Source organism: Hippocampus guttulatus, chromosome 2 (genome assembly GCF_054856545.1).
Source record: "Hippocampus guttulatus isolate MCC_2025c chromosome 2, RoL_Hgut_1.0, whole genome shotgun sequence".
Taxonomy (NCBI): Eukaryota; Metazoa; Chordata; class Actinopteri; order Syngnathiformes; family Syngnathidae; genus Hippocampus; species Hippocampus guttulatus.
In genome coordinates, this window is record NC_141262.1 from 6,469,491 (window position 1) to 6,493,094 (window position 23,604).

Consider the following 23,604-nt stretch of genomic DNA (forward strand, 5'->3'; position numbering starts at 1 on the left):
TGTCCTGCGTACGAGAGTTGGAGACACTCCCTGAAGATTTCTGGGAGTTTTCAGTGCACGTAATACACTAAAATAACGTTTTTTGTGGTTGTCACTCAGAAATTAGACCATTTCTCTTATTCAATGCACTGAGATACCGTATTGACCCGAATATAAGACGGCCCTGATTATAAGACGACCCCCTCTTTTTCAAGACTCAAGTTTGAAAAAAGACTTTTTGAACACCAAATTAATTTTTATACAGAAAATAATTACAGTACATCTGAAACAAATGATTATAACAATATATTTGAGAGAAAAAGCGTGTTATTTTGCCTAATTCAAATCTAAAACGCAATCACATTCGTAAATGAATGGCTTCTGGGTTTTTTAAATGTAAATTACACCATAACTTCTCAGCTGCCAGTTAACCTGGCCAACCTTTGACCCTCTTTTCTCCAGATTGTCACTATGTTTCTCCATTTTCTGTTATCTCGTCTATTATTTTCTTCTCTTTTCCTTCTAACTGCTATTTTTTATTTTTCTTCTTCGTGCTACCGCTATTTTTATTTTTATTCTTATTCTTCGTGGCAGGGGTTCACTTTGGCCTCGGGAGTCAAGTTCAGCATTCGTTTCATTGATATCTGGCGCCACCCAGCGTCGTGAATAGGTATAATGTCTAGACCCCGAATATAAGATGACCCCCACTTTTATTATTTCAATGCAAAAAACACCGTCTTATATTCGGACCAAGACGGTATTGTCAAGTGATGCCACCAAAGTTAAACATTTTCATTTTGTTATACGCCTGCCAATTCATGTGCTGCCAGCCTCTGCAGCATTGATTCGTGCCGTTGCACGATAACAGTACATACACAATGAATTTGGTTGGTTGACGTCGCACTGCACATTGCAGTGTGAAAAGTCTACAAAGTCTAACTGCCAATTTTCAGCTCGCAAATGTAGCATCAAAGCCATGATTTTTCCTGTGTGGAAGGCAATGCCGGAAAGGCAGTATGGGATGTGACAACGTAAACACTTGATACTCACCTTTGCTGCTGCTGGTTGAAAGCACTTGTCCTTGTCCAATCGTATTTTTTACATCACATCAAATGCTGGCAGTGATTTAATTACCTGATTGCAGAAAGCTTGCTTTGCTGCGTTTTGTTTGAAAGTGAAAAGGCAGTTAAATGTTCAATCTTCTGTTACTGTGATGTGACTATTCCATGGAAGCTCTGTAAAAGATACTCTACATGTAGCCCAATTTTACTGAGCAGCCAGCACAAAGGACTAATGTCCTTTTCTCACAGTGAAACTTCATTTCTTCTTTTTGCCATCACTCGTATTATGTGTTGGCGTCACACAAATTAGTGGGGAGTCATAGGACACATACAGTAAGTAATTTTTCCCCATTGGTTAAAACCACAAAGGATGAATAAAAAAAAAAATACAGCATGCATTGCACCGAAATTGCTGGCTTTGTCGGCCATTTTCATGTAAACACCAAACACGTCTTTCATTATCCTAATGACCAGCGTGGAGCTAGGGCATGCCACAAAGCAAATAGCTACTCAACATTTGCGACATCGCCACTTAAAGCACATTTTTTAAGGCAACAGCAAGACAGCGAGTCATTTTTCTGTGCCGTTATTGGATACTTGTGGAGCGCTCTCCAGAAAAAGAGGTTACCCCTCTCTTTTCATATTACAAATGAATGGTGCCTGTGCAAAGCCACCACTTTTCCATTATCAGAAGCAAACGCCAGTAACACCGCAACCACCACTGGAACTGGTGGAATTTAAAAGTACATTTTCCATTATATGTCCCTTGTGGTTCTTTGGAGGTATATTTTTCATGATCAGTTTGTTCCCTTTGCAAATGTGTGACTTTTAAAATGTTTGAATTTGAAAATGTCACAGTAATGTTTACAATACAGTAAATCACTTGATCTACTGCTGCTTTTCTTTTGTTGTTGTTTATTGCTCATCCACGATGACGTATCCTCCCCACACTCAAGGCAAGCACTGTATTTGACCAAAAAAAAAAAAAAAAGGATAGTACGGAGTGGGGCGTGTAACCAGTCCAAGCACCCACAGATGAACCTCAAAGCAAGCTTTCATCTTCTGAGTCAAATTAGTGTTGTATTGGACTGCTTTTGCTACACTTAACAGGCCGCACAGAAGCGCCGTTGTCAAAAGAAAATCTAGACGTCATTCCCGAGGGCCCCGGGAATTGAATGAGTGCAGGCACAGACTGTTATTCGTTACTGCCGCCTGACAAGGGTAATTGAATTTTTGTTCCCCCCTGCAAAACAGTCAGTTTATTGATGACAAGTTTTTTTTTTCAGATTAAAACATGCACTGGCAATTGTTGGCGTTGCGTTTTTTTTTCCACCTTACTATGCAGATACAGTGGAACCTCCAAAATCACCCCCCCCCCCCCCCCCCTAAAAGTGGTACGAGTTTGGGTATCAAGATATCAGAGATGAACAACACCCTCTTTCCACAACATAGTTTTATTTATTTATTTTTTTACAGCTCTGTCAGTTAATTTCACTGCCTCGATAATGTTTCATGGCATTTTGAAATCTGGAAGTAATGGATTCGCTTAATTTCTTGAAAAGTTGTTAAATTAGAACAACTGGGAAGTTAATCAATTTTTTTTGCGATTTGATTGTGTTCCATTTGGTAGATACCACAACTACGCAGCGATGTGTGTTCCATGTTTCCTTTCTTCCCCCTCAGTTAATCCATTTAAGAGGGCATGTTAGAATGCACCCTTGTCCGTCGAAAATATTGCAAAAGCAAAAGATGTCATCCAAATGTGTCAGATGTGTTCCTCACGTTGTCGTGATAGCTCTGAAGTGTTTCCAGGCATTCTCTGCATAAACTTGCATGAAATGAGCCTGACAACCCTTGCTTTGATTCAGCCTATCCCGTGAGTGTGTCTATTTAAAAAAAACGTGCGGCTCATATGAAATATTTGTATTCAATAAGATGTCTGGGGGGCATGACTGAAGGGGTTAGCTTTACCGTCTCGAGCAAGGGGGATTGTTGGTTTGACCCTCACTTCCCCTTGGACTTTTTTCAAAAGTAGCCTTCGAAATCATACTCAACCGGCTGCTGGCGTTATGTGAATATCAACTTTGCCGCTGTGGAACTGAAAGGCAAACATATTTCTTTTGATTTTACACATTACAAAGTGGAGCATATCATCCCTTAGGTGTCTCTGTTGACTTGCGAGTTCTAAACTGTATTCACCCTTAAGGGAGTGTTGCAAAATGAATTAATTTGTTCTTGTACTCTCGCCAACTTTTATATAGCAGGCTAAAATTTTGTGTAACATTCTTATCTGTCATATATGTAAAAAAAAAAAAAAGACTGAATAATAATAAAATAAAGTCAAATTATTCCCCATTTAAAGACCTCTGACAGACACTTAATGGGGAGAGAACAGTTTCTCGGCATGCTTACATCCTCTGTTATTTTCATTGTAGTCATTAAGTGTTATGCTTCATTTGGGTACAGTTTATGCCATTTTAGTTAGCAGCTGCACTCGCAACGGCATCGCATTTTCTGAAGGTATGGCTGTTTCGACAACACTATCAGTCTTTGTTCTATGTAAGCGAGGACCCAATTATAAAACAGGCTCACATTTATCATTCAATGTATGATTTTCTCTTTGTCAAAACAGAGGGAAAAACATCGATGCTATCAACTATTGGAGGCTTGAGCTCACTTTTTTTTCTTTGTCTACATTGCAATCTCCAACCCATATTTCTCGCCGTTTTAACCGCCGATCACTTTGGTGGAGAGAAACACATTTTTGTTTGCCAAGCACATTTCATGATTTTTTTTGTGAAACTGTACTTTTTTGAAGTGGGAGCTCTTTTCCACTTTGGAGTGAGGTGTGGAAATCGCAGCAGTATTCTGGCCTTCAGCAAAAGTGTATATTTACCTTGGAAAATGAGTGCGCTATCTGGCATCAGTGGTAGGAGACCTTTTGGTGTGGCAGAGGGCAGAATAATTTGATTCTCAGTTTGTCCAAGGTTTTTTGACTTGAACTGTGGACCCTCCATTTGTACATTAATATTTATACGGTTTAGTGTTTTTCTCCTGTGTGTGTGCGTGTGTGTGTGTGTGTGTGTGTGTGCGCGCGCGTGTGTGTGTGCATTTTGAATAGTTCATTTGCAAGCGTCTGGACATTTTCATTCTAGTCGTTAGCCACTTTGCTTTCAGCTGCATTGTGTTATGTTAGCATCTAGCAGCCAGACAGTAAGCAAAAAAGAGCTTGTGTTGAAAAAAATAAATACCCGTACATGCAGCACCATTTCTTTGTACCTTTTGGTTGTGCTCGCGTGAATTAGTGAGTGTGGTCATACCAGGCGGGTAGAAGCTTGGAGCATTTTGCTACCTTAACTCTTTGTTTGCGTGATGTCAACATTGGAGCTAAATGCTTGCAATGAGAGCTTGCCGGTCAACCGTCGAATTGCAACACTGCTGAGGTCGTACCCGTTGGATTGCACCAATAGTTTCAGGGGGAAAAAATATTTTTGGAGTCAAAATTGTCCTGCAACTGGCTGGCGACTCGTTCATGGTGTGGATGTGTGGATTGACCAACAGTCTATCGATTTTTGAAAAGTATGAAATTTACCAAAATTGCAACCTATGACAAAATGTATTTTGTCAACAGTACATGTAAATTGAGTTACAAGCGTAGTCATGGAATAAATTAATACACGCAAGTCAAGCTCCCATTGTGATTTTATTTTTTTTTCCAAGTGCCAGTTCTTGTTTTGGTGTCAATATGTACAACAAAATTCCTTTCCAATGGCAAAACTTGATTGCAGTGTCCTAGCTCCATAGTACTTGCTCTCAAAAAAAGAACTTGGGTTAACCATTAATATAAAGTCATCTTTAGACTTCTACACAGTTTGTGTAGACTAACACAGTGATTCGCAGTTGGTATGCCTTGGAAAATCATGCAATTTCACTTAATTGGTCCCAAAATGATCTATTTGCCAATACTGTAATGGATCATTGTCGGTCTATCCATGATTAGAAACGTATAGTGACAGGGAGAACAATTAAATGCTCCCCCGTAGGATGTCAGAAGGTACATTATTGACTTGTGTATACACTTTTTGTAATTTGTTTTGTTGGGTGGAGTGCAGTGAGATTTTTCTCATCACAAAATGTGCCTTGGCTCCATAATGTTTGGGAAACACTGCTCTGACAGCGTTGAAGTGATCATCCGCAGGCTGCTGATCCCCCAGGTGGCAGCGCGAGGTACGACTGCCCCTTGATAGCATGTTAAAAGTTTGAAAATAATGTCGTCTTTTGTTTTTGTTTTCTTTTTTTCACCGTTTTACACGTACACATTGAGGTTGTTATTTTATTTTATTTTACTTTTTTCACGCTAGCGTCTTCTCGCCGGATGGAGGGATGCGAAGCTCTCTCTTTCTCCCTCTCGCTCTCTCTCACGCGCGCGTACACGTACACGTACACGCACACACATCCTATCCAGAGAGTTCAGTCTTTGAGGGGGAGGGCTTCCGCGCATCATTCTCTTCAGCCGCTTTAAGAGCCTCTGTCGCCGGCGTCTTGTCCTGCACTCGCTCACGCTCTCCCCACCCCCCGCCCGTGGATGTGGACGAACTGGAACCGAAGCACGTCGTTGTCGTGAGGGCGGGACGTGCGTTTAAAGACGAGAGAGAGAGAGAGAAAGAGAGAGAGGACGGGTCGGGGGGGGGGATGAAAAAATAAAAAGAAGTCTCTTTCTGTGTGCGGTGTGGCTGCTGTGCGGTCATTGCAGACCAGCCTGCGGAGCAGCGCGGACCGGAGCGAAGAGGGGACGACGAATCGCGTCTCCATCCCGGGATTTATTGACAGCAAGGGGACGGACGACCGCATACAGAAAGAGGGGTGGAAAACAAAATCGCATCTCGGAGCCGCTTTGGACAATGTTTCTGTTGCAGTACACAGGTACATGTTGACAACTTTTCAAATTTTTTTGTTCCAGTGTAGCCCCCAGGTGACTTATGCGGGGGTAGCCGCTCCGACTGCACCGCTTCTGGGCACGTTTGGTCGCTGTGATCTGCGATCGCCATGTGGGTCCTCTAACTGCTTGTCTTTATTTCTTAGTGTTTTGTTGTGTTCTATCGGCTGTTTAGCAGATGCGTTATGTTATGATAATCCTGTTTTTTGTGTGAACTACAGTATTATCTTGATTGACATTGCAGTCTTGGCTAATGCATGAACTGTAGATCCGTGGTGTGGGTTTGTTTTTCACACCTAGTATTAGATGTTGCCTGGTTGCATTGTGATGCTCAAATGTCTGACTCATATTTCCTATTCATGGATCGACCCGATTCTTGTTTGTGTTGTGTGGCCTCACAGGATCTAATTAGCGGCCTTACTGTTTTGAAGTGCTCCCATTAACCTGCTCAACTGTGTTCATCTTCCTGTGTTTATACTTTACTAGACTTCCTGCAGCGTTGTTGGCCGATGAGCGTTTAGGGAAAAAGTGCATCCCCTGCTATCTGTGCTTGGCTACCTCTTGAATGAAAATGTTGGCTGTGCTCATACCTTTTGAAATTAATCTACCTTCCTTAAACATCCCACAGCAAGTTCTGATGAAATTGTCTTGCTGTCCCTCTGTAGACATTTTTGACTTCTTTCTTGGTCTGTCGTTGGACAAAGCTCCCACTTGGATTCATTGCAGAGACGCATAAATATGTGGTTAAGTGGTTCTAGTTTCTATACTTTTTGACTTGATGTACCCGAGATTTCTCAGAAAAGTGATTCCCTTCTAGTTCTGGCATTGCAACAAAATTGCAAAAGTTGTCTTTTGAATATACATTTCACTTGTGTTTATACCTTTTGGGAGTTTATCTATCGCAGATGTACCACAGCAGTGTTCAGCTAAAACGGTGTGCGGTCTAGTCGTGGAATTGTTTTATTGGCTCACAATAGAAAAGTTTTCACTTTTTGGCAACATGCCACTCATTTTTATGAAATCATAACTGATGCAGGGGTTTATTGCTGTGACTCATAGAAATTGCTTGAAAAGTGGTTCACTGTTTATGCTTTTGGAGGTAATGTATGTCAGGCATCCCATTGCCCTAAAAGTGTTCAGGTTATCTGTGGTGTCGTGAAAAAATTAAAATAAAACTGATCTGATTGTGACTTCTTGAATGAACATCCTGTCTGTGTTTGTGCCTTTGGTGCTCATCAACCTGCGATGTCTCACAGCATTGTTGGTCGTTTGACTTTGATTGTCTTGGCAATGAGATTCTATCTTTCAAAGTTCACACTTTGGTTTATTGCTGTTACTCGCAGTGGTCGTGGTCTGAAAAGGGGTTCCTGTGTTTCTAATTTCAAAGTTAATCGACCCCAGACATCCCTGATTCTTGTTGGTTTGGATGAATGTGATGCTGTGTCACACCACTCCTTTTATCAATCTTTGCTTGAACTACAGCTTAAATTTCACTCACTTGTTTACTGTTTTGTTGCTCTTTTCAGTGTAATCAAAGTGCACAATTGACTTTATTGCCGTTATTCGCAGAAATGGCTTGAAATGTGCTTTCCTGCAATCTTGTGCGAGTGATAAAACTCATCCATTTCGTAATCAGCCTCACATGACCAACAGCATTGTTGGCCTACAAATATGGGAGGTCTGGTGGGCCTATTCAACTGTCCTTCAATGGCTATCCAGGGTCGAAACACTGGTTTTGTCCCCGGAGAAATTTTGTGAATCAATAACTTCATTTGTGGAGTAACTATTTTGCTATTTTGAGGAATATTTTATTATTATATATATATTTTTTAGGTTAATCCCAGGGACCTAAAAACGTTGTTTTATGAATAAAAATATGACAATATAACAACTGAACAATTGATTTACTTTTTTTTAATGTATTCAACTGTATGTATTTCTTAAATTCATGTTGTATATAGCAATAAAATGTATTTCATGTCTTGAAAAAAATTTGGTGGGCCCATTTCAAACACAAATATAAGTTTCAGTTCATTGTGTAATGTTGACAACCTTTATTGTGCAGAAGTCAAAATCAAAACTCAGGACTGTTGTGAAAAATTAATATCATTACTAGTATAAATATTTGATACTGTATTACCATATTGGCCCGAATATAAGACGGTGTTTTTTGCATTGAAATAAGACTGAAAAAGTGGGGGTCGTCTTATATTCGGGGTCTAGACATTATGCCTATTCACGATGCAAGATAGCGCCAGATATCATTGAAGCGAATGCTGAACTTGACTCCCCAGGCCAAAGCGAAACCCTGTCACGAAGAATAAAAATAAAAATACCGGTAGCACAAAGAAGAACATAAAAATAGCGGTAAGAAAGAAAAGAGAAGAAAATAATAGAAGAGATAACATAAAATGGAGAAACGTAGCGACAATCTGGAGAAAAGTGGGTCGAAGATCGACCAGGTTAACCGGCAGCTGAGGAGAAGTTATGATGTAATTTACATTTCAAAAATCAGAAGCCATTCATTTACAATAGTGTTTGCACTTTAGTTTACATATTTAAATCTTCAGATATTAAGATTTGAATGAGGCAAAATAACATGCTTTTTCTCTCAAATATATTGTTAGAATCATTTGTTTCAGATGTACTGTAATTATTTTCTGTATAAAAATTAATTTGGTGTTCAAAAAGTCTTTTTCAAACTTGAGTCTTGAAAAAGAGGGGGTCGTCTTACAATCAGGGCCGTCTTGTATTCGGGCCAATACGGTAATGTGCATTTATTGATCACTCGTTCTGGCTACCGTACACCATAACGGAACTTAATTTCTTTCTGGTTTCCGGTTCTGTTTAGCAAGTTGGATTTTCTCTCCAGAGTCCAAATACTTTTTAATAGCAACACCGCAAAGTGTTTAGCCACACTAGTTAACCAGCCGAGCCACTCATTGCTAGCTTGCTGATGCCACGTGAATAGCACTGAGCTTGCCTCGACCTCTGACTACTCACGTGTTGGTGACGTGAGCATGTCCACAATGAAGCTTTTTGGGAGTGTCTCAGCGGTTCATCTATTGGAAAACCTTCAAAGTCTGTGGTTCTCCGGTTTGCTACTTACTGTGTTTTGATGGGGCACAAAATGCAAATTATGACTTGCAAACCATGATGCAAAACCACTTACTTGGAGCTTTGAGATATGTACATTAGTTACACCTTAAATTTGACGTTAGTATGGTTGACTGTAGTGCCTTTGGCAGCATGCCTGTCTCCTTTCAAAGTAATCAAAGCTCCATGTTGAGTTTAATGCTGTTTCTGCCAAGAAGTCTCTCTTCTTCACTACCTCTCAAATAAAAGATTTCTCTGAGTGCCTTTGTGCGACCGACAGGAAGAGCAAAAGGCGAACGGCCCTCTATCCGGTTTGATCAATCAGCATCTATTAGCTGGCCTTTAATGGTATGAGGGAGCGAGTGGAAGGGGGTTGTTGCTTTTTAAAAGTTGCACTGTGCTTGTTCGAGAGGGAGCGCTTAAATATTTCATCTCTGGCAGAGAACGATAGCGCCGCAGAACAAATGAGTGCTGAATGCAGAGCGGATGACTGGCTGGAGCCTGCAATGTCAGGAGACTTGACAGCTTTGGGAAAATGTGCACATTGTAATGGGTTGATTCCTGACGACTTGTGTTTTCTAAAGTATAGTCTGTCAGTTGCGGCTGTCTAGAGGAATTATGAAAGCAACCGGCATGAAGACAACAACTATCATGGTTACCTCAGCGAGTTGACATCACTTGTTTTAAAGCTGGGTTGGGCAACCTAAGGCCGGTGGTCCAGCTGAAGTACTTAACCTGCACTGGTCACCAGCTAATCACAGGCAGTCTGACTTCATTACTGTGAAAACGTCAGACATTTTAATTGCCTTGGCACCATGTGAAGAGACCAGCAGATTCTGTACCAAAAAATAAAACAAATACATGTGGTGTCACATCATGTACAGAACAGACAGATGAAAAATTCTCCATGAATCACTAGTAATTTGACTTTACAGTGTCACTCGCCGTCATTAAAACCTCTTCATATTGGTTATTTGACGTTGAAACCAAGTATACTCTGCTGAAAATAAGCCTCAAGGGTAAATCAGCTTTTTGTTTTTACCCAGGTTGTTGATGTTAAAGGTGATTTGTGATCAAAATGGATGTATGTGTTTTAAAGGACTGTACAGACGCTGAATAGGAATACAGCGACTGTTATTAATGTTGGCTGTTTAGCTACTCACTTTTTCCAGGAGGTCGAAGACAACACAGGGAATGTGAATCTGGGAAAATAAAGTGAAGATACAAGGTTTCCATTTGGACAGCAACAATATGACAGAAACTAGTCCAATGTGTTGCTTTTCTAATTAAAGCAGTTTACCTCAAGCTGAGTCCATGGTCAGCAGTTCGGTGTTGACTCATGCAGGATCTGCAGTTTGTCTCAATGCCTCAGTCGCATAAATAAGACGTTTGATGTGGATGAGATTCGCCAAGTTGCTGGAAACATCATGACTCAGTTCAGTGTCTGTGACTTGAATTAATCAAAGGTAGACATTCATGACCTGGTGCACCTACAGAGGACTTTTTCTATTTGCTGAAATGGCACCACTGATGCACAGAAGCGCATTTTCTCATCAATCCCGGATAAGTTATAACAATCTATGTGAGGTAGCAAGTGAGCTAAGGACTCCACTTCCCTTCACACGCCAGCAGTCAAAGGCTCTTTAGGTAATAATTTGATTGTTTTCTTTTTGCCTCACCACTCTTGAATCTCCTTAGCATGCTAATGCAAAGTAATGATTGCTGTTTATTTCTGTACCTATTGCTCACTTGGATATGCCCCACAGCAAGTCTGCTGTACAATTGTTTTCTAATGAATAACACAGGCCGTGCCGATGTCTCACCAACATCAAATGGGAGACGAAGTATAATAGCCGGAGTTGGAAGATCCCTCTGAGGATCAGCGAGCTGGTTTGTGGCAGCTCTTTTCAACCTGCCATATGGAATCTGAGTCGCTAAGAGAGCTTGACAGCGCGCTGACAAGAACTGCAAAGTGTATCGGTGATACAGCTCAAACTCTTCATGCCTTAATCGTTTTCTTGATAAGCAACCAGGCAGGGAACCTTGAAATTGGAGCTAAGGACCCCGCAAGTTGAGGAGCTCCGCAAGAGACTTAGTCAGCCGTCAGCCTGATTCTGTGAAGCAGTGAGGTGGGGTGGCGGCCGCTTTCCTTGCCTGCTGAGTTAAACCCTTCTGACAGTCCCTTTGAGCCCAGCACAGTAAAGTGTTCTGAAGACAGCGGATTACACCGTTCATTGGGTTACAAGTGTCCAACATTTTATCACCAACTCCCCCGAAAAAGGCCAGTCCCAAACTCAAGGTCCGAGGGCCACATTCGGCCCTCCACACCATTCATTTTTGTTGGCCCGCAAAAGCTCACCAGAATTTTTCAAAAGTAACTGAACAAATTCTATTAATTATGGATACTAGTGTTTTATTAATCCAGTGTAGCTTAGCTTCTCCCTAGCAGATGTCCTGGCATCGTTGTATAAACACAACGGCAAGCTGAATCGATATAAGCTCCCTTGGGCTCTTAAAATGTCACAAAAGCCAAAATAAATGTCAATAAAAGGGTCTTTATAGAAGAATTCAGACTGGTGAAACTGTTACTGTTGTACTTATCTGTATCCTTTATTTCCTAAAAAGAAAGCTAGTCATGTTTCCCTTTCCTGAAAAGAAATCATTTGTTTAATATTGAACTACCGGAAAGTTATTAAATATGCTTGACTTCTCCTTTAAGACATTACATATACTATTAATTAAAGTTTTATGATGGTGACAGACTGTGCAGCGAATTATTCCAAATCAAGTTTGTCTGGCTGGGGAATTTTACGTAACAGATAAGATTTATACCATTTTTGTTTGGGCTGTTTGACAAAATGGTGCTCTATGGGATCACTTTTGTGTTATCTTGTTGCAGTGGCTAAAAAACAGTCTATGATGGATTGTGACCGATTCTCAAGGTACCGATGTGACTTGTTCTGAATGGGGAAATCCAGTTAAAGGCAGTGCTGTTTGGGTAATTTGGCATTTATGAGGCATTGATTTAGAGTAGTCACATTTTATGCTAAGCATTGCGATAAGAGTCGCCACACTTTATGCAAACCACTGCAGTCTAGTTCACAGGATTGTTTTTACAAAAACAATTCTTCACATTTAGCTGTAAATGAATACTTTGTAGCTTCTAAATCACGGCACCGCCTGCATATTAATGGTGTGTGAATACACATGGTTTGGATTTTGCTGTATTAGACATGTTGTCTGTAAAAAGTGTACAGCGTTCAGTGTGCTTCGGATAGAACACAGAGGATGACACTCCTCATGTTTGACTACTAATAAATCTCCCTTCTGCTCACTTGTGGGTGGCGATCAACTTTTATGGGCTGTAAACTAAAAGGACCCTTCAAAACATGAATGAATGTGGCAGGTATGTCAGGGAAGAATGGATGTACAGTACAACTATACGTTTATTTTGTTTTGTTTTTTCTTTATCGAACCGAATATATCTCGCAGAAGTCGTCCTTAACTCATTCACTCCCAAAGACGTTTTTAAACGTCTTTTCAGACTTGGTCCAGAATTGGCTGGTACTGAATGAGTTAATGGAGAACTGTGAATCTTCGCTTGTCAATCAAATTTAATCTAAAAGTTCACGTAAAAATAAATAAATAAACGACCTCACAGAAAAACGCATAGCGTCTTATCAATGAACCACTTTGTGCTTAGGATAGTGTTGTACTCGCTATCATCCATTGTGCAGGCATGTACTTGTATATGCGCTTCCCAGTGTGTCCCACTTTGGTAGTAATATTTTTTTTGTCTACCTGGCAGGGTTCCATTCCCAAGAGATGTTTTGTGCTATCGTATGCCAGCAACTTTAACCAAAGCAGTTGGACAAGAAATACTATGATGGATCACCGCGGGGATTCAGGACACCGCTGATGTACAATGGGGAAGTCACCGGTGCTTGCCACTGCTACAAATAATTCTTTAATGCTTTAATCTTGGGTGATGAATGGACCCACTGAGTTTTTATTCACCGTTTGAGCCCAGTTTTCGACTTTGAATATAACAACTAGACATTGCCCGTATTGTTGGCATTAGAGTGGACATTTATCAGTATTGCTGCACCCCTCATAACGGGTAATTATAACACCCAGGTGTCTGGTGTTCATAGCACCACACCCTTGAAATACACCAGACCTGGCTCTGGCTTTTACAACCAGCTCACTCCTTGCGCTTTCTAATGAGGTGTCTAACAGTGTTCTATCACCAGGCAATCTGAGCTGCGCTTCAGCCCACTTGACACCAAAGTCAGGTCTGTTTGGCAAGTGTGAGTGTGCGGTTGAGTGCTCAAGTTTGCATTTCTTCTCTGGCAGGCTTGGAAGAAGTGGGCTGTGGCCCAATGAGATTGGTCAAGCACATACTTGTGTGCGACATTCATGTGCCATCAAATTACTATTACGCGATTGTTTCTTGCAAGTTAAGATAATCGCCATCTTCCATTTTAGGAATAAACACTTATTGGAAATACGGGCAGTCATCTAATATAGATATGCCATGCAATTATTGTAACACGCTCTAGAAATAATCTGGTCAAGTCCATTGTATTTATAATCACGAACATATGTGATATCTCCTCTTGTCAGTTATTGATAAACGGCACCTTGCACAATAGAAATAAGGAGTAATCCAGGAGCAAAAAAAGTCCACAGCATTGCTGCCATGGGCACTTTCATGTGCTTGGCTTGTCCTATAATTAATGTGGTTCCTCCACACAGTTATTGATTTGTAGTTGTTTATTTTTGTTATGTATTTATTGGTACATACATAAACAATATAATAACATAACCAGTAACATAGGAAGAAAGTGTTCAGATGAGATCATAAATCCCAAAATAGAGTTGATAAAAATGGTTTGTGAGTATGTGTTGTTATTGATGATACAGTAACCGCCAATTTACACTATAGAAATAAACAGAGTGACCGCTTATAACCACTGCCTTGAACTATAGAAATAAACAGAACAAGAATTGATCTTTTCAAAAAGTCCACAACATGGTTGGCTCATGCACTTTCATATGCTTGGCTAAGTAATAATATAATTAGTGCTGTCAAGCGATTAAAAAAGTGTGTGATTAATTAATTAGGTCTGTAATTAATTAATGTAATTCATCTACCTGTATATTTTAATCTCATCTAAAAATTACTGAGAAAACCCCCATTTTCATTTTAAATTCGTTACATTATTGAGGCAGATCAAAAGGTAAAAGAAAAAGTGGCATTATAAAGTATCCATCCATCCATCCATTTTCCGAACCGCTTGATCCTCACTAGGGTCGCGGGGGGTGCTGGAGCCTATCCCAGCTGTCCTCGGGCAGTAGGCGGGGGACACCCTGAATCGGTTGCCAGCCAATCGCAGGGCACACAGAGACGAACAACCATCCACGCTCACATTCACACCTAGGGACAATCTAGAGCGTTCAATCAGCCTGCCATGCATGTTTTTGGAATGTGGGAGGAAACCGGAGTACCCGGAGAAAACCCACGCAGGCCCGGGGAGAACATGCAAACTCCACACAGGGAGGCCGGAGCTGGAATTGAACTCAGGGTGTCCCCCGCCTCTGCACTGTGAAGTCGACGTGCTAACCACTGGACTACCGGGCCGCCCGGCATTATAAAGTATTTTATTGTTTTTCAGCAGACTTGGACAGATGCAGTCCTAGCCATTTACTTTCTGCTGTATTTGAGACTAGCCAAAGTCCTACCTGCAACCTTTAGTTTCGACCACAAGGGGGAATATCACTGTTTTGTTTGTTTTTGTAAATCTCTAAAATACAAATAAAATAGAACATCAGGTCCTTAAAACGTGCTTTGGTTAACATCAAAAACGGTAAGAACAATTTTCTGAGCAATACAATTACTCAACACTGAACTTGCTTCAGATAATAAACAATAAATAAAACAGACCCTTAAATCACAGTGCTGTAAGTTAGCACTTCAGAAATAACACTGTTCATCATGACAAACTTAAAGTGCTGAAATAAACATCAATCACTTCTAGTAGCCTACAGAGGACCCATCAACTATGCCTCATACGTGGGGTGTTCTGGAGTTTAGTTTGCCGAAGAGATTTGCCATGTATGGCTCGCTCGCTATATCGCTAACACTTTCGGTGCTAACGTTAGCTGTGGCTCCACTCGCGACTGGGTGCTTTGCATTGATGTGGGAGGCTAAATTTGAGCTGCTTCGGTGGTAAGCAAACTCCTTCTTACAAATTAGGCACAACACTCTACCTTTATCAATTGTGTCGTCAGGGCGTTTTTGGAATGTACATTTTCCATTCATCGTGGCGAGAACTCTCACATGCTGTTCCATTTTCACCTCTCTACTGCTTCTGATACCTTGGGAAATCCTTGTCATAATATACAACTAGATCCTCCTGGCTTGAAGGACAAGTCCCCCCCAAAGGGTAATATACTCAACATTTCTTCCATGGAGAGAATTGCGAAAGCGGACACTGTGATCCTGCGGGCTGGACCGGCGAACATGGGGAGTCTGGAGATTTTGCTTGTTTGGAGAGCAGCCATCAGTCTGCTCCAACTGAGACCCAGAGCAGGCAGATTTCCGTCCCTTTTACAGTGGGCTGAAGAAATGGATCAGGCAGAAAACAAGACACGGAAACAAAATGGTATGGGAATGAATGGCTGTGGCTGTAACAAAGACTGCATTCTTAACAGAGGAGGGCGGTTGTGTATGCTGTCTGGTTTTTGGGGTAGTTTCAGGCCAAAACCGCAGCAGGGGGCCATTTTATTTTGTATTACAGCCTTCAAGGCCCATAAATACAGGGTGTCTGCTGATCCTTAAAACCGTCTGAAATTTAATTTTCCCAAATTTCCGTCTTCCTTTTTTTTAATTGTCACTTGAACCTCAAATCTGTTGTTGAGATGTCTTAAAAAGGCCGCGGACACAATAAAAAGGGTTGTTATCTTTTATTTGGAAAGATTTTGATGAAAGAGTTACAACTGTTTTGCAGTTGTAACAAAACCTTGATCAGAATGACCTCTACGTTTAGTGTATTTGTTTTTGGCAAAATGCTTGCTTTGGTTTTCCTTTTCAGACAGTATATATAGCATGCTATCGTTTTTTTCACTTTGTCACAGAGCCCAAATAGTTCGCTCCATTTTTTTTGTTCCACCTCCAGTTGTGTAACACCATGGCAGCAGTGTGCTACACAAAAAGATGAAAAAGAAACACAAAGTAAGAGAAAGAAGAACACACAGCCGAAGAGACGGTGATGGCTTTCACTTACATGATCGACTTCCTTAAACCTCACATACCACCCATATACTTGGTACGTAGAACATTTGGCTCGTTAAGTTTGTCTGTTCAAACACATCCCCTCATATTTTGAACCATCTGTTTGACCTTCGGGAGGAAGGAACATGGGAGGCAACCTTTCGCCTGACACATTCTGTGGAAAGTTTTTTTTTTTTTAAATAATTCCACAAACAAGATCATGACACTGTCAATGTGCAGAAACCTTCATAGCTATGGGGTGAGATAAATAAGCTCTGTGGAAGGTTCAAGCTCAAAAGAAGCTCTGTGCCACTTGCATGTTCATAGCAATGAGGTTTTGCTCACGTAACGCTCAGCAAATCTTACAGTTAGCCAGTGTTACCCCCCCTCCATGCCACTTCTTTGGAAAGTACTTAGGAGGAGATGATCCAGTGCCGGTTTGGAATGGGGGTGCAATTGAAGTGTTCTTTGAAATTATAGCTGTACTTTGGAGTGCTAGAATGCCGTCTGATGTCAACGTTTGGTTCAACTTACCAACCTCACGATGTTCTGCCTTGGTGGCTTTGAAGGAATGATATGTAATCGTCTGTAATGGTCCTTCACTTTTAATTCTCATGCATTTCCTATACCTTTTATCATGCGGAAGGTAATGCCTAGTTTTCCGAAAGCAAAGCAAGCAACGGAACAATTTGTAAATTCCACAACAAAAGGCGCAGTTGCCCCAGATTCAGAGTTTCTTGTCATGCTAACCACCACTGTGTTGCCCTAGTTCATATTGTGGAAAGTCTTTTTTGGAGTATAGTATTGCTCATCTTGACACTGTGAGATGACTTCATTCTGTCCGGTTCCAGCACAACGCACATTTTTCTTCCTATCCAATGTCTCGGACAGTATACAGTCGGTGTACAGTCATACCTTCAGAAAACCTTCAGTTTTAATTCGTTGTGTGAACACATTCAAAACTCTCTCCCCACTGAAATGAATACAAATGTCATTAATCTGTTCTTGACTACGCAAAAAAAAAAAAAGTTTGTAATGCTCAATAAGAAAAATGGCACTATATAATATTGTACTTTCTAAACGCATAGAGTAATTACATAATTGAGTATAAGAAATGAGAAAAGTTTTGCTGCTTTTTTTTTTCTTCAATTCAGACATTGTTCTGCTCCTCTTGGTGTGCGCGCCTCGACTACCTGGTGGCAGTAAAATCATCCTTAGATTAGATTTTACACATACCTGAACACCTTGATTGGATTAGTATATGATTTGCACTTTATGCAGAATCGATGACGGCTGTAATCTCATAATTTGCCGATCGATCAATGACATCATTAATCAAATCCGCCAAATAAGACATTACTGCAAACACCTCATACACTCCATGGATGTTGTGTGCTGCCATCCCTGATAAGACAATGTTTCTCAGCATTTTTCAGCAAAAATAGAAAAAAAATTGGCCAAGTGATAGCTAATATCTCGAAACCTTATCAATTCGGCCACTCGCATCTCAACGCGCCACTGCACCTGGTTTCATTTTCTCACCATAGTTCAAAGGAAACATAGAGAAGGAACTATGTACTTAGTGCATGAAGGGAAATTTACTCAAGCCCAGTGCATTATGAAGTGCATTATACACATACGCATTCATGTTATTCTTGCAACTAAATCTTTAATGTCATACTGGTCTTGGCTCGCTCCTTTGAACTGGTCAGTTTAATTATAGTGCACAAGTGCAGAGATAGCCAAGCTAATGCTACATAATATCAATAAGCAAATAGTTTGCTGTTAGAGTGGAACATCGAACGTCAAACCTAAGCCATATTGGAATACTGTTGTGTGGAAATAATGGAATTACAAGTAGTCTGTTCCACATTTAAACCGTTATAAAGAGTTGGTGAGGACAGTTTTGGTCAAATTCGATTTTGCTGAGTGTTGGGGTATTTGACTTGGAGGTTCCGTTGTATGAAAAAATGTAATTAAAATTAAATTAAATCATGAAAGTGATTTAGTAAAAGTTTAATCGGCTACTAATTATAGCTTAAAAACTGAGTTCCATCCAGAACCTTTGAGTCTAAATCCGGACTACTTTTTACATTTGACTGAGAATATGTTAAATAAAAAATAGAAATAAAAATCACAATACGTGTGGTTCATCTCACTTGCCAGGAATAGTTTCCCCCAGCACATTTCCATGTTTCACATTGCAGTGTTTATTCATCCACAGCCCACACCACTTCCACTTCCCTTTGGCCGCCGTTCACTTCAACGCAGTTCTTTCAAAGATCTGCCCTACAGGCTGAATGCCAGTCATCGGCGAGCCTGTGGCCTTAAGGACACACACTGACAACAGCTGAATTAACGTCATGGCACTGAACGCAGCCATTACAGACAGCAAGGTAATTGGATTTACAAATCAGCTGTGGCTCTGGATTTGCAGTGGCACTGGGCTGGATGGGTCATATTTCAGAGACTTGCGTGCATTTTGTCACAGGAGGCTTTTGTTGGTAATGAGAAAGTGGCGCATGGGTGTGTCTCCTTTTGTCCAGTGCCATCATCATATGACAGGAGATTTGTAAGGATGTTTTGGCCCCTTACAATCAGTGGCGGTTCTGGGGGGGGGGGGCAACGGGGGCCAGTGCCCCTGTAGCACCGATTCTGGCCCCCCCTGTGGCCCCCCCTCCGAGCGCAGATTACGCAGTCGTGCCCAGTCGCCGACGCGAAAGGTGGAACCAAAGTGCGTGATTTAACATTCTAGTCGGACCCTTTAGTGTGCTGCACCATTTAAAAATGAGCGGGAAAATGAGAAGCAGTCCGCAGAGAAGGAAATTACCACGACACGAGTGCTATTTGCGCGCGTGTGTGTGTGTGCGTGCGTGTGTGTGCGCGTGTGTGCGTGTGCGTGCGTGTGTGTGCGCGTGTGTGCACGCGTGTTTGTGTGTGTGTGTGTGTGTGTGTGTGTAAATTTTTTAGTCTCCCTTTTTATTTTTATTTTTATTTAACAGGATCAATATATAAGACATTGCCTTTTAAAATTTGGATAATTATATGCATGTAAAACATCTAGCTTCAGTGTATTTGCAATTTTTGTCCCCGGCAGGCTGGTACCATATCATCCCCTGGCTTGAATATTCTCAACAGACGTATTGTTACGCTTGCAGACATTTTAGCCCTCCTAATACTGTTTTTTTCTCATCACTGTAATGTTATGACTACAATTTCAAAGTCTGAAGAAATAAAAAGTCAAATAAGATTTCGAATTTGTCTTTTTAGCCCTGGGTTGAATGTGCCCCCCCCCCCCCCCCCCCCATCAAAACCCCTGGCCCCAGCCCGGCCCCCTCAGTGAAATTGATCCAGAACCGCCCCTGCTTACAATTGAGACTGCGTTAGTGATGACAATCCTTCATTATAACATATTGCTCTTTATTGTCAATGTGAGAATGACCATGTTCAGTATAACAAATGACAATCATACGAGGATTCATAGAGGTCGAGCTCTGCCTGGCATCGCAAAAGACCATGAGTAATTGAGGTGAAAATGTTTTGCCGATAGATGCTCCAATGTAGTGGCAAAGCATTATTTTTATCTAAATGAAGCTCCAGCATAGTTCTTTGCAACCAATTTGCCACAGACCGGCGGAAAACACCGTCAGTCTAAAATAAATGAAACTCCTCAGCTCACTTCAATCTGGTTCTTTGGCACCAAGGTGCTACAAGATGGCAGCAAAGCACTGCATTAGTCTAAATGTAGCTCACTAGCTCACCTCAGTATTGCTTTTTGGCATAGAGCTCCCATGAGAGGGCGATGGAACGCTGCTTTAGTCTAAATGAAGCTCTTCAACTCACTTCAACATAGTTCCTTGGCACCAAGATGGCGGTGAAGCAATCCTTTCATTGCTTTGGCTTGAGCACAAAAACGGAAGACTTTTAAGCAAATTAAAAAAAACATCATCTTTATTGGCCAAGTGTGTAAAACATGCAAGGAATATGTCTCCAGTAGTATAGGCTACACTAGTATTGCAATAACAAGCAGCTACGATAAACAAAGACACTAATGGGTAAGTATCAAGAGACTTTCAGTAATGTAAGGGTACCATTGTGCAGTCGTACCACCCAATGACAGCTGAGCGGCAATGTGCAGACTCATCGAGCAGAGATAAAGTGATCAGTGGTGCAATACAACGGCATGACCGTTGTGCAGTTGGTGCAGATATCTGTGATAATGTGAATTTGCCAATAGCGGGAAATATACTACAAATGAAACTAAACACACTACTTTCGCTTTAAGTATCCAGCAGCAATAGAAAATACCCTGCAGCATGGAAATCAAAGCTTGCTCAAGGTTCACAGGACATGAACCATACCGTGTTGAAGTGTTTTGAGTATGCGTCACATTTGGTTAATGTAATAAGACCTCTGGTGCGATTGCTCTGATAGTGACCGGTTCGAGTGAACAAATCTCCGAGTGAAAACCAAAAAAGTGAAGCCTAAATGAAGCCGCTTACACCTAATGTCCAGTGTCCACAGATGTAGTTGGGTTCAATTCAGCTCAAAATCATGCAAAGCACATGGAGAACATCCTAATAGGAAGATTGGGACCAAGATTCTGAACTGTGAGGCAGACGTACGAACCACTAAGGTAATCGCGCTGCCTCTTATCACCAATTGGAAAACTTGTGATGTGTCAAGCTCGGCGAGAACTTTTGTTGGGTTTTGATTTGGTGTATTGTGATTCGCTGTTGTTAGTTTAAAGACAGGAGTTAATCGGTCTCAAAGCTTAAATTTGATGTAGGTTGTGTTATGTTGTGTTTGACTAAATTTCCAATTCACAAGGGCGTGATATTGACACGAGAACAGTCATTCAATTCAGTTGAAGTTGCTCTTTTCCATGCAGTTTGTTTGTCATTGAAGTCAAAACAACGTAATAAATCAATGGTGTGGTGTGTATGCGCATGAGTGTAGTAGAAACAAGTCAATCCATTTCACCGACCTAATCTGTGAAAGTTGAAGCAAAGCACAGGTTATTTGTCATCCTCTCCAAGCTTGTCCCAGCAGAAGTCCTCGAGCTAGATCGATAGGAAGATTAATTATTGTCCAACTTGAGGGCTGCACCACCTCACCTCAATTTTTCCAAGCCTCCTGTGAATGCTTTCTCTTTTCCTGATGAGTGTTGAGCTCTGGCTTGTTAGTGCAGTCCTTGGACCGAAGCTGTGCTGTGAGAAAATTGGACGGGGGGGGGGGGGGGGGGGGGCTCCAGAGGCTGCATGCTGAGGCGCAGCGGCTTTGCAGCACAGCTCACCATCACCCAGAAATGGCCTCATTGCTCCCCAATTTAAGGTATTAGGTTAAGTGTTCTCCAAGTTATCAGCCCAATTTCTCTTGGTATGAACAATTGCTTTGTGTGGAGTGGCCACGCGTGTCGTATTGGTGTTGGGAGTCTTTACTCGTAATTAGTCAAAAGGCCGGTTGATTCATTTCACTTGCCATTTTCACTGAATGATAATAGCATTTTTGTGTCGCTGCTGTGACACCAAGTCAGGGCCTCAGTGAGCGCATTCCCCAATAATAGCCTACCAACCACAGCAAGCACTTTGTCACGGCAGCTACATTCCTCCCTCTTATTTGTGTTCAAATGTTTCTTCTTGGCTTTAGATCTCATCCTTGTGGACATTATCTTGAGACTATTATTCCCTGCAATTTTCTGGAGTGCCCCAGAACACCACTGTTGGCTGACTTCCAAGTTGCCCAAATTTCAAAGTGTTTTTTTTTTCTTTCACAAAGACAATAGTACACAGTACTGTATACACCGCGTTACAAATGATGCAAATTCTGGTTCTCTCTTATTTGTGGCATTTGTGAACTGCCTCGCTTACCCTCATAGACCATTTGCATAAGGATGCCTCAAAAGTTCTCAATTGGGTTGATCGTCCACAACATGTTGTTTAACCTTCAGGTTACTAGACTTTAGACTAAAGTTGTCTTTCTATTTCTGTGAAGTGCATTTAGAGCGTGTATAACTTCGTTAGAAGGGACATACATGGCTGACATGAGTATGGTAATTGTAGTTTAGTTTAGCTTTTGACCCGGATTATTTCCACTAAACCATTTTAGTGGCATTTGGCTGTGAAGGTTTCACTGAATAATGAATAAAAGAATGGAACTGACAGGTCTGTATCTAGCATTTGGATTAGAAGGCAACAATATAAAAAGAACAGCACACACCACTTGCACTAAGGGGCTGGGTTTGTTTTAGTGCTATTGCTATTTAAATAGGGGAGGCCCACTCTGTGGATCTCGTGTTTGGCATGTTTTCACTCCCCTAATCCTCAAATAGACCGCATAATTAACAGTGAAATGACTGGATAGGCCACAGTCCTGCTGCTAATGGAAAGGAGGCATTTTATTTACTCAATATAGTCCTTGTTTCCCGATGCTGGCCTTGGTCCGAATGTCAGTGTTACTCTAGCACTTTTCGTTGTCGAGGATGTGTCAGATGTCTACTGGCACTCCAGCAGATGCAAGCATTCTCAGGTGTGATTAATCCCTTGTCCTTCTCTTGTCGCTTAATCGTCATCGAGCGATCGGACAGAAGTGCTGAAAGTTCTGGCATTAGTCACCCACAACCTAACATATATCATCTGCTAAAGACTGAGTAATCCTCAAACTAAATGAATTTGAGTTTTTGTATGGTATGGCCTGTCAATCATTTCCAGGTTGACAAATCCTTGCCCAAGAAGTATGATTACCCTCCAAACTGGAACACAATAACGCTGATGCTGATTTTCTTCCAAGTTGTACTAATTTCTAACCAAAAGTGGTCATTTTCCTGCTCGTAATTAGCAATTATGCTTGGAAATAAAAGCAACTGTACACGTTGTACGATTTGTGTTCAAATATTTGTTGATGAAAGCGTACCTTAGATGCTATTCATTAGTCCATCTTTGGGGTATTCCATAATGAGTAAGCATTAAGCTAGCGAGACTTTCAGAAATTCACAATGTGTCATTCCCCTTTTTTCTGCTTAGCTTGACAAATGTCAACTGAGCGTTTCAATAAACAGCTTGAAGCCTCTTTTTTTTTAAACAGTTCCCGATCTGCCAATGTGCTGCTTGTTTCAAAGTGAGTTGAGTTCACTGCGACCAGACGACGCTCATATCTCAAAGTTTCAATCACAAGTCAAAGCAAAAAGAAAAAAAAAGCCAATTGACAGCTCGTATCTCAAGGCAATACAGAGGAACCTCAATTTACGAATGATGCGG

General features: G+C 41.2%; 1 protein-coding gene across 5 annotated transcripts in view; it reads left to right on the forward strand.

Moving 5' to 3' along the window:
- The window catches only part of enox2 (ecto-NOX disulfide-thiol exchanger 2), a 197,542-nt gene that overhangs the window by 39,065 nt on the left and 134,873 nt on the right, over positions 1 to 23,604 (forward strand). Inside the window, exons 2-3 of one of the 5 annotated variants that reach the window (XM_086133065.1) lie at positions 5,153 to 5,267; positions 5,794 to 5,963. The exons of 1 other annotated variant lie outside the window; for it this stretch is intronic. In XM_086133065.1, coding sequence (XP_085989191.1) covers positions 5,942 to 5,963 — 22 coding nt within the window. In that variant the 5' untranslated portion in view covers positions 5,153 to 5,267; positions 5,794 to 5,941. Of the gene's footprint in view, positions 1 to 5,152; positions 5,268 to 5,522; positions 6,089 to 23,604 lie in introns of those variants that run through there. 3 more of the 5 variants (XM_086133080.1, XM_086133055.1, XM_086133074.1) reach the window with 3 other exon arrangements.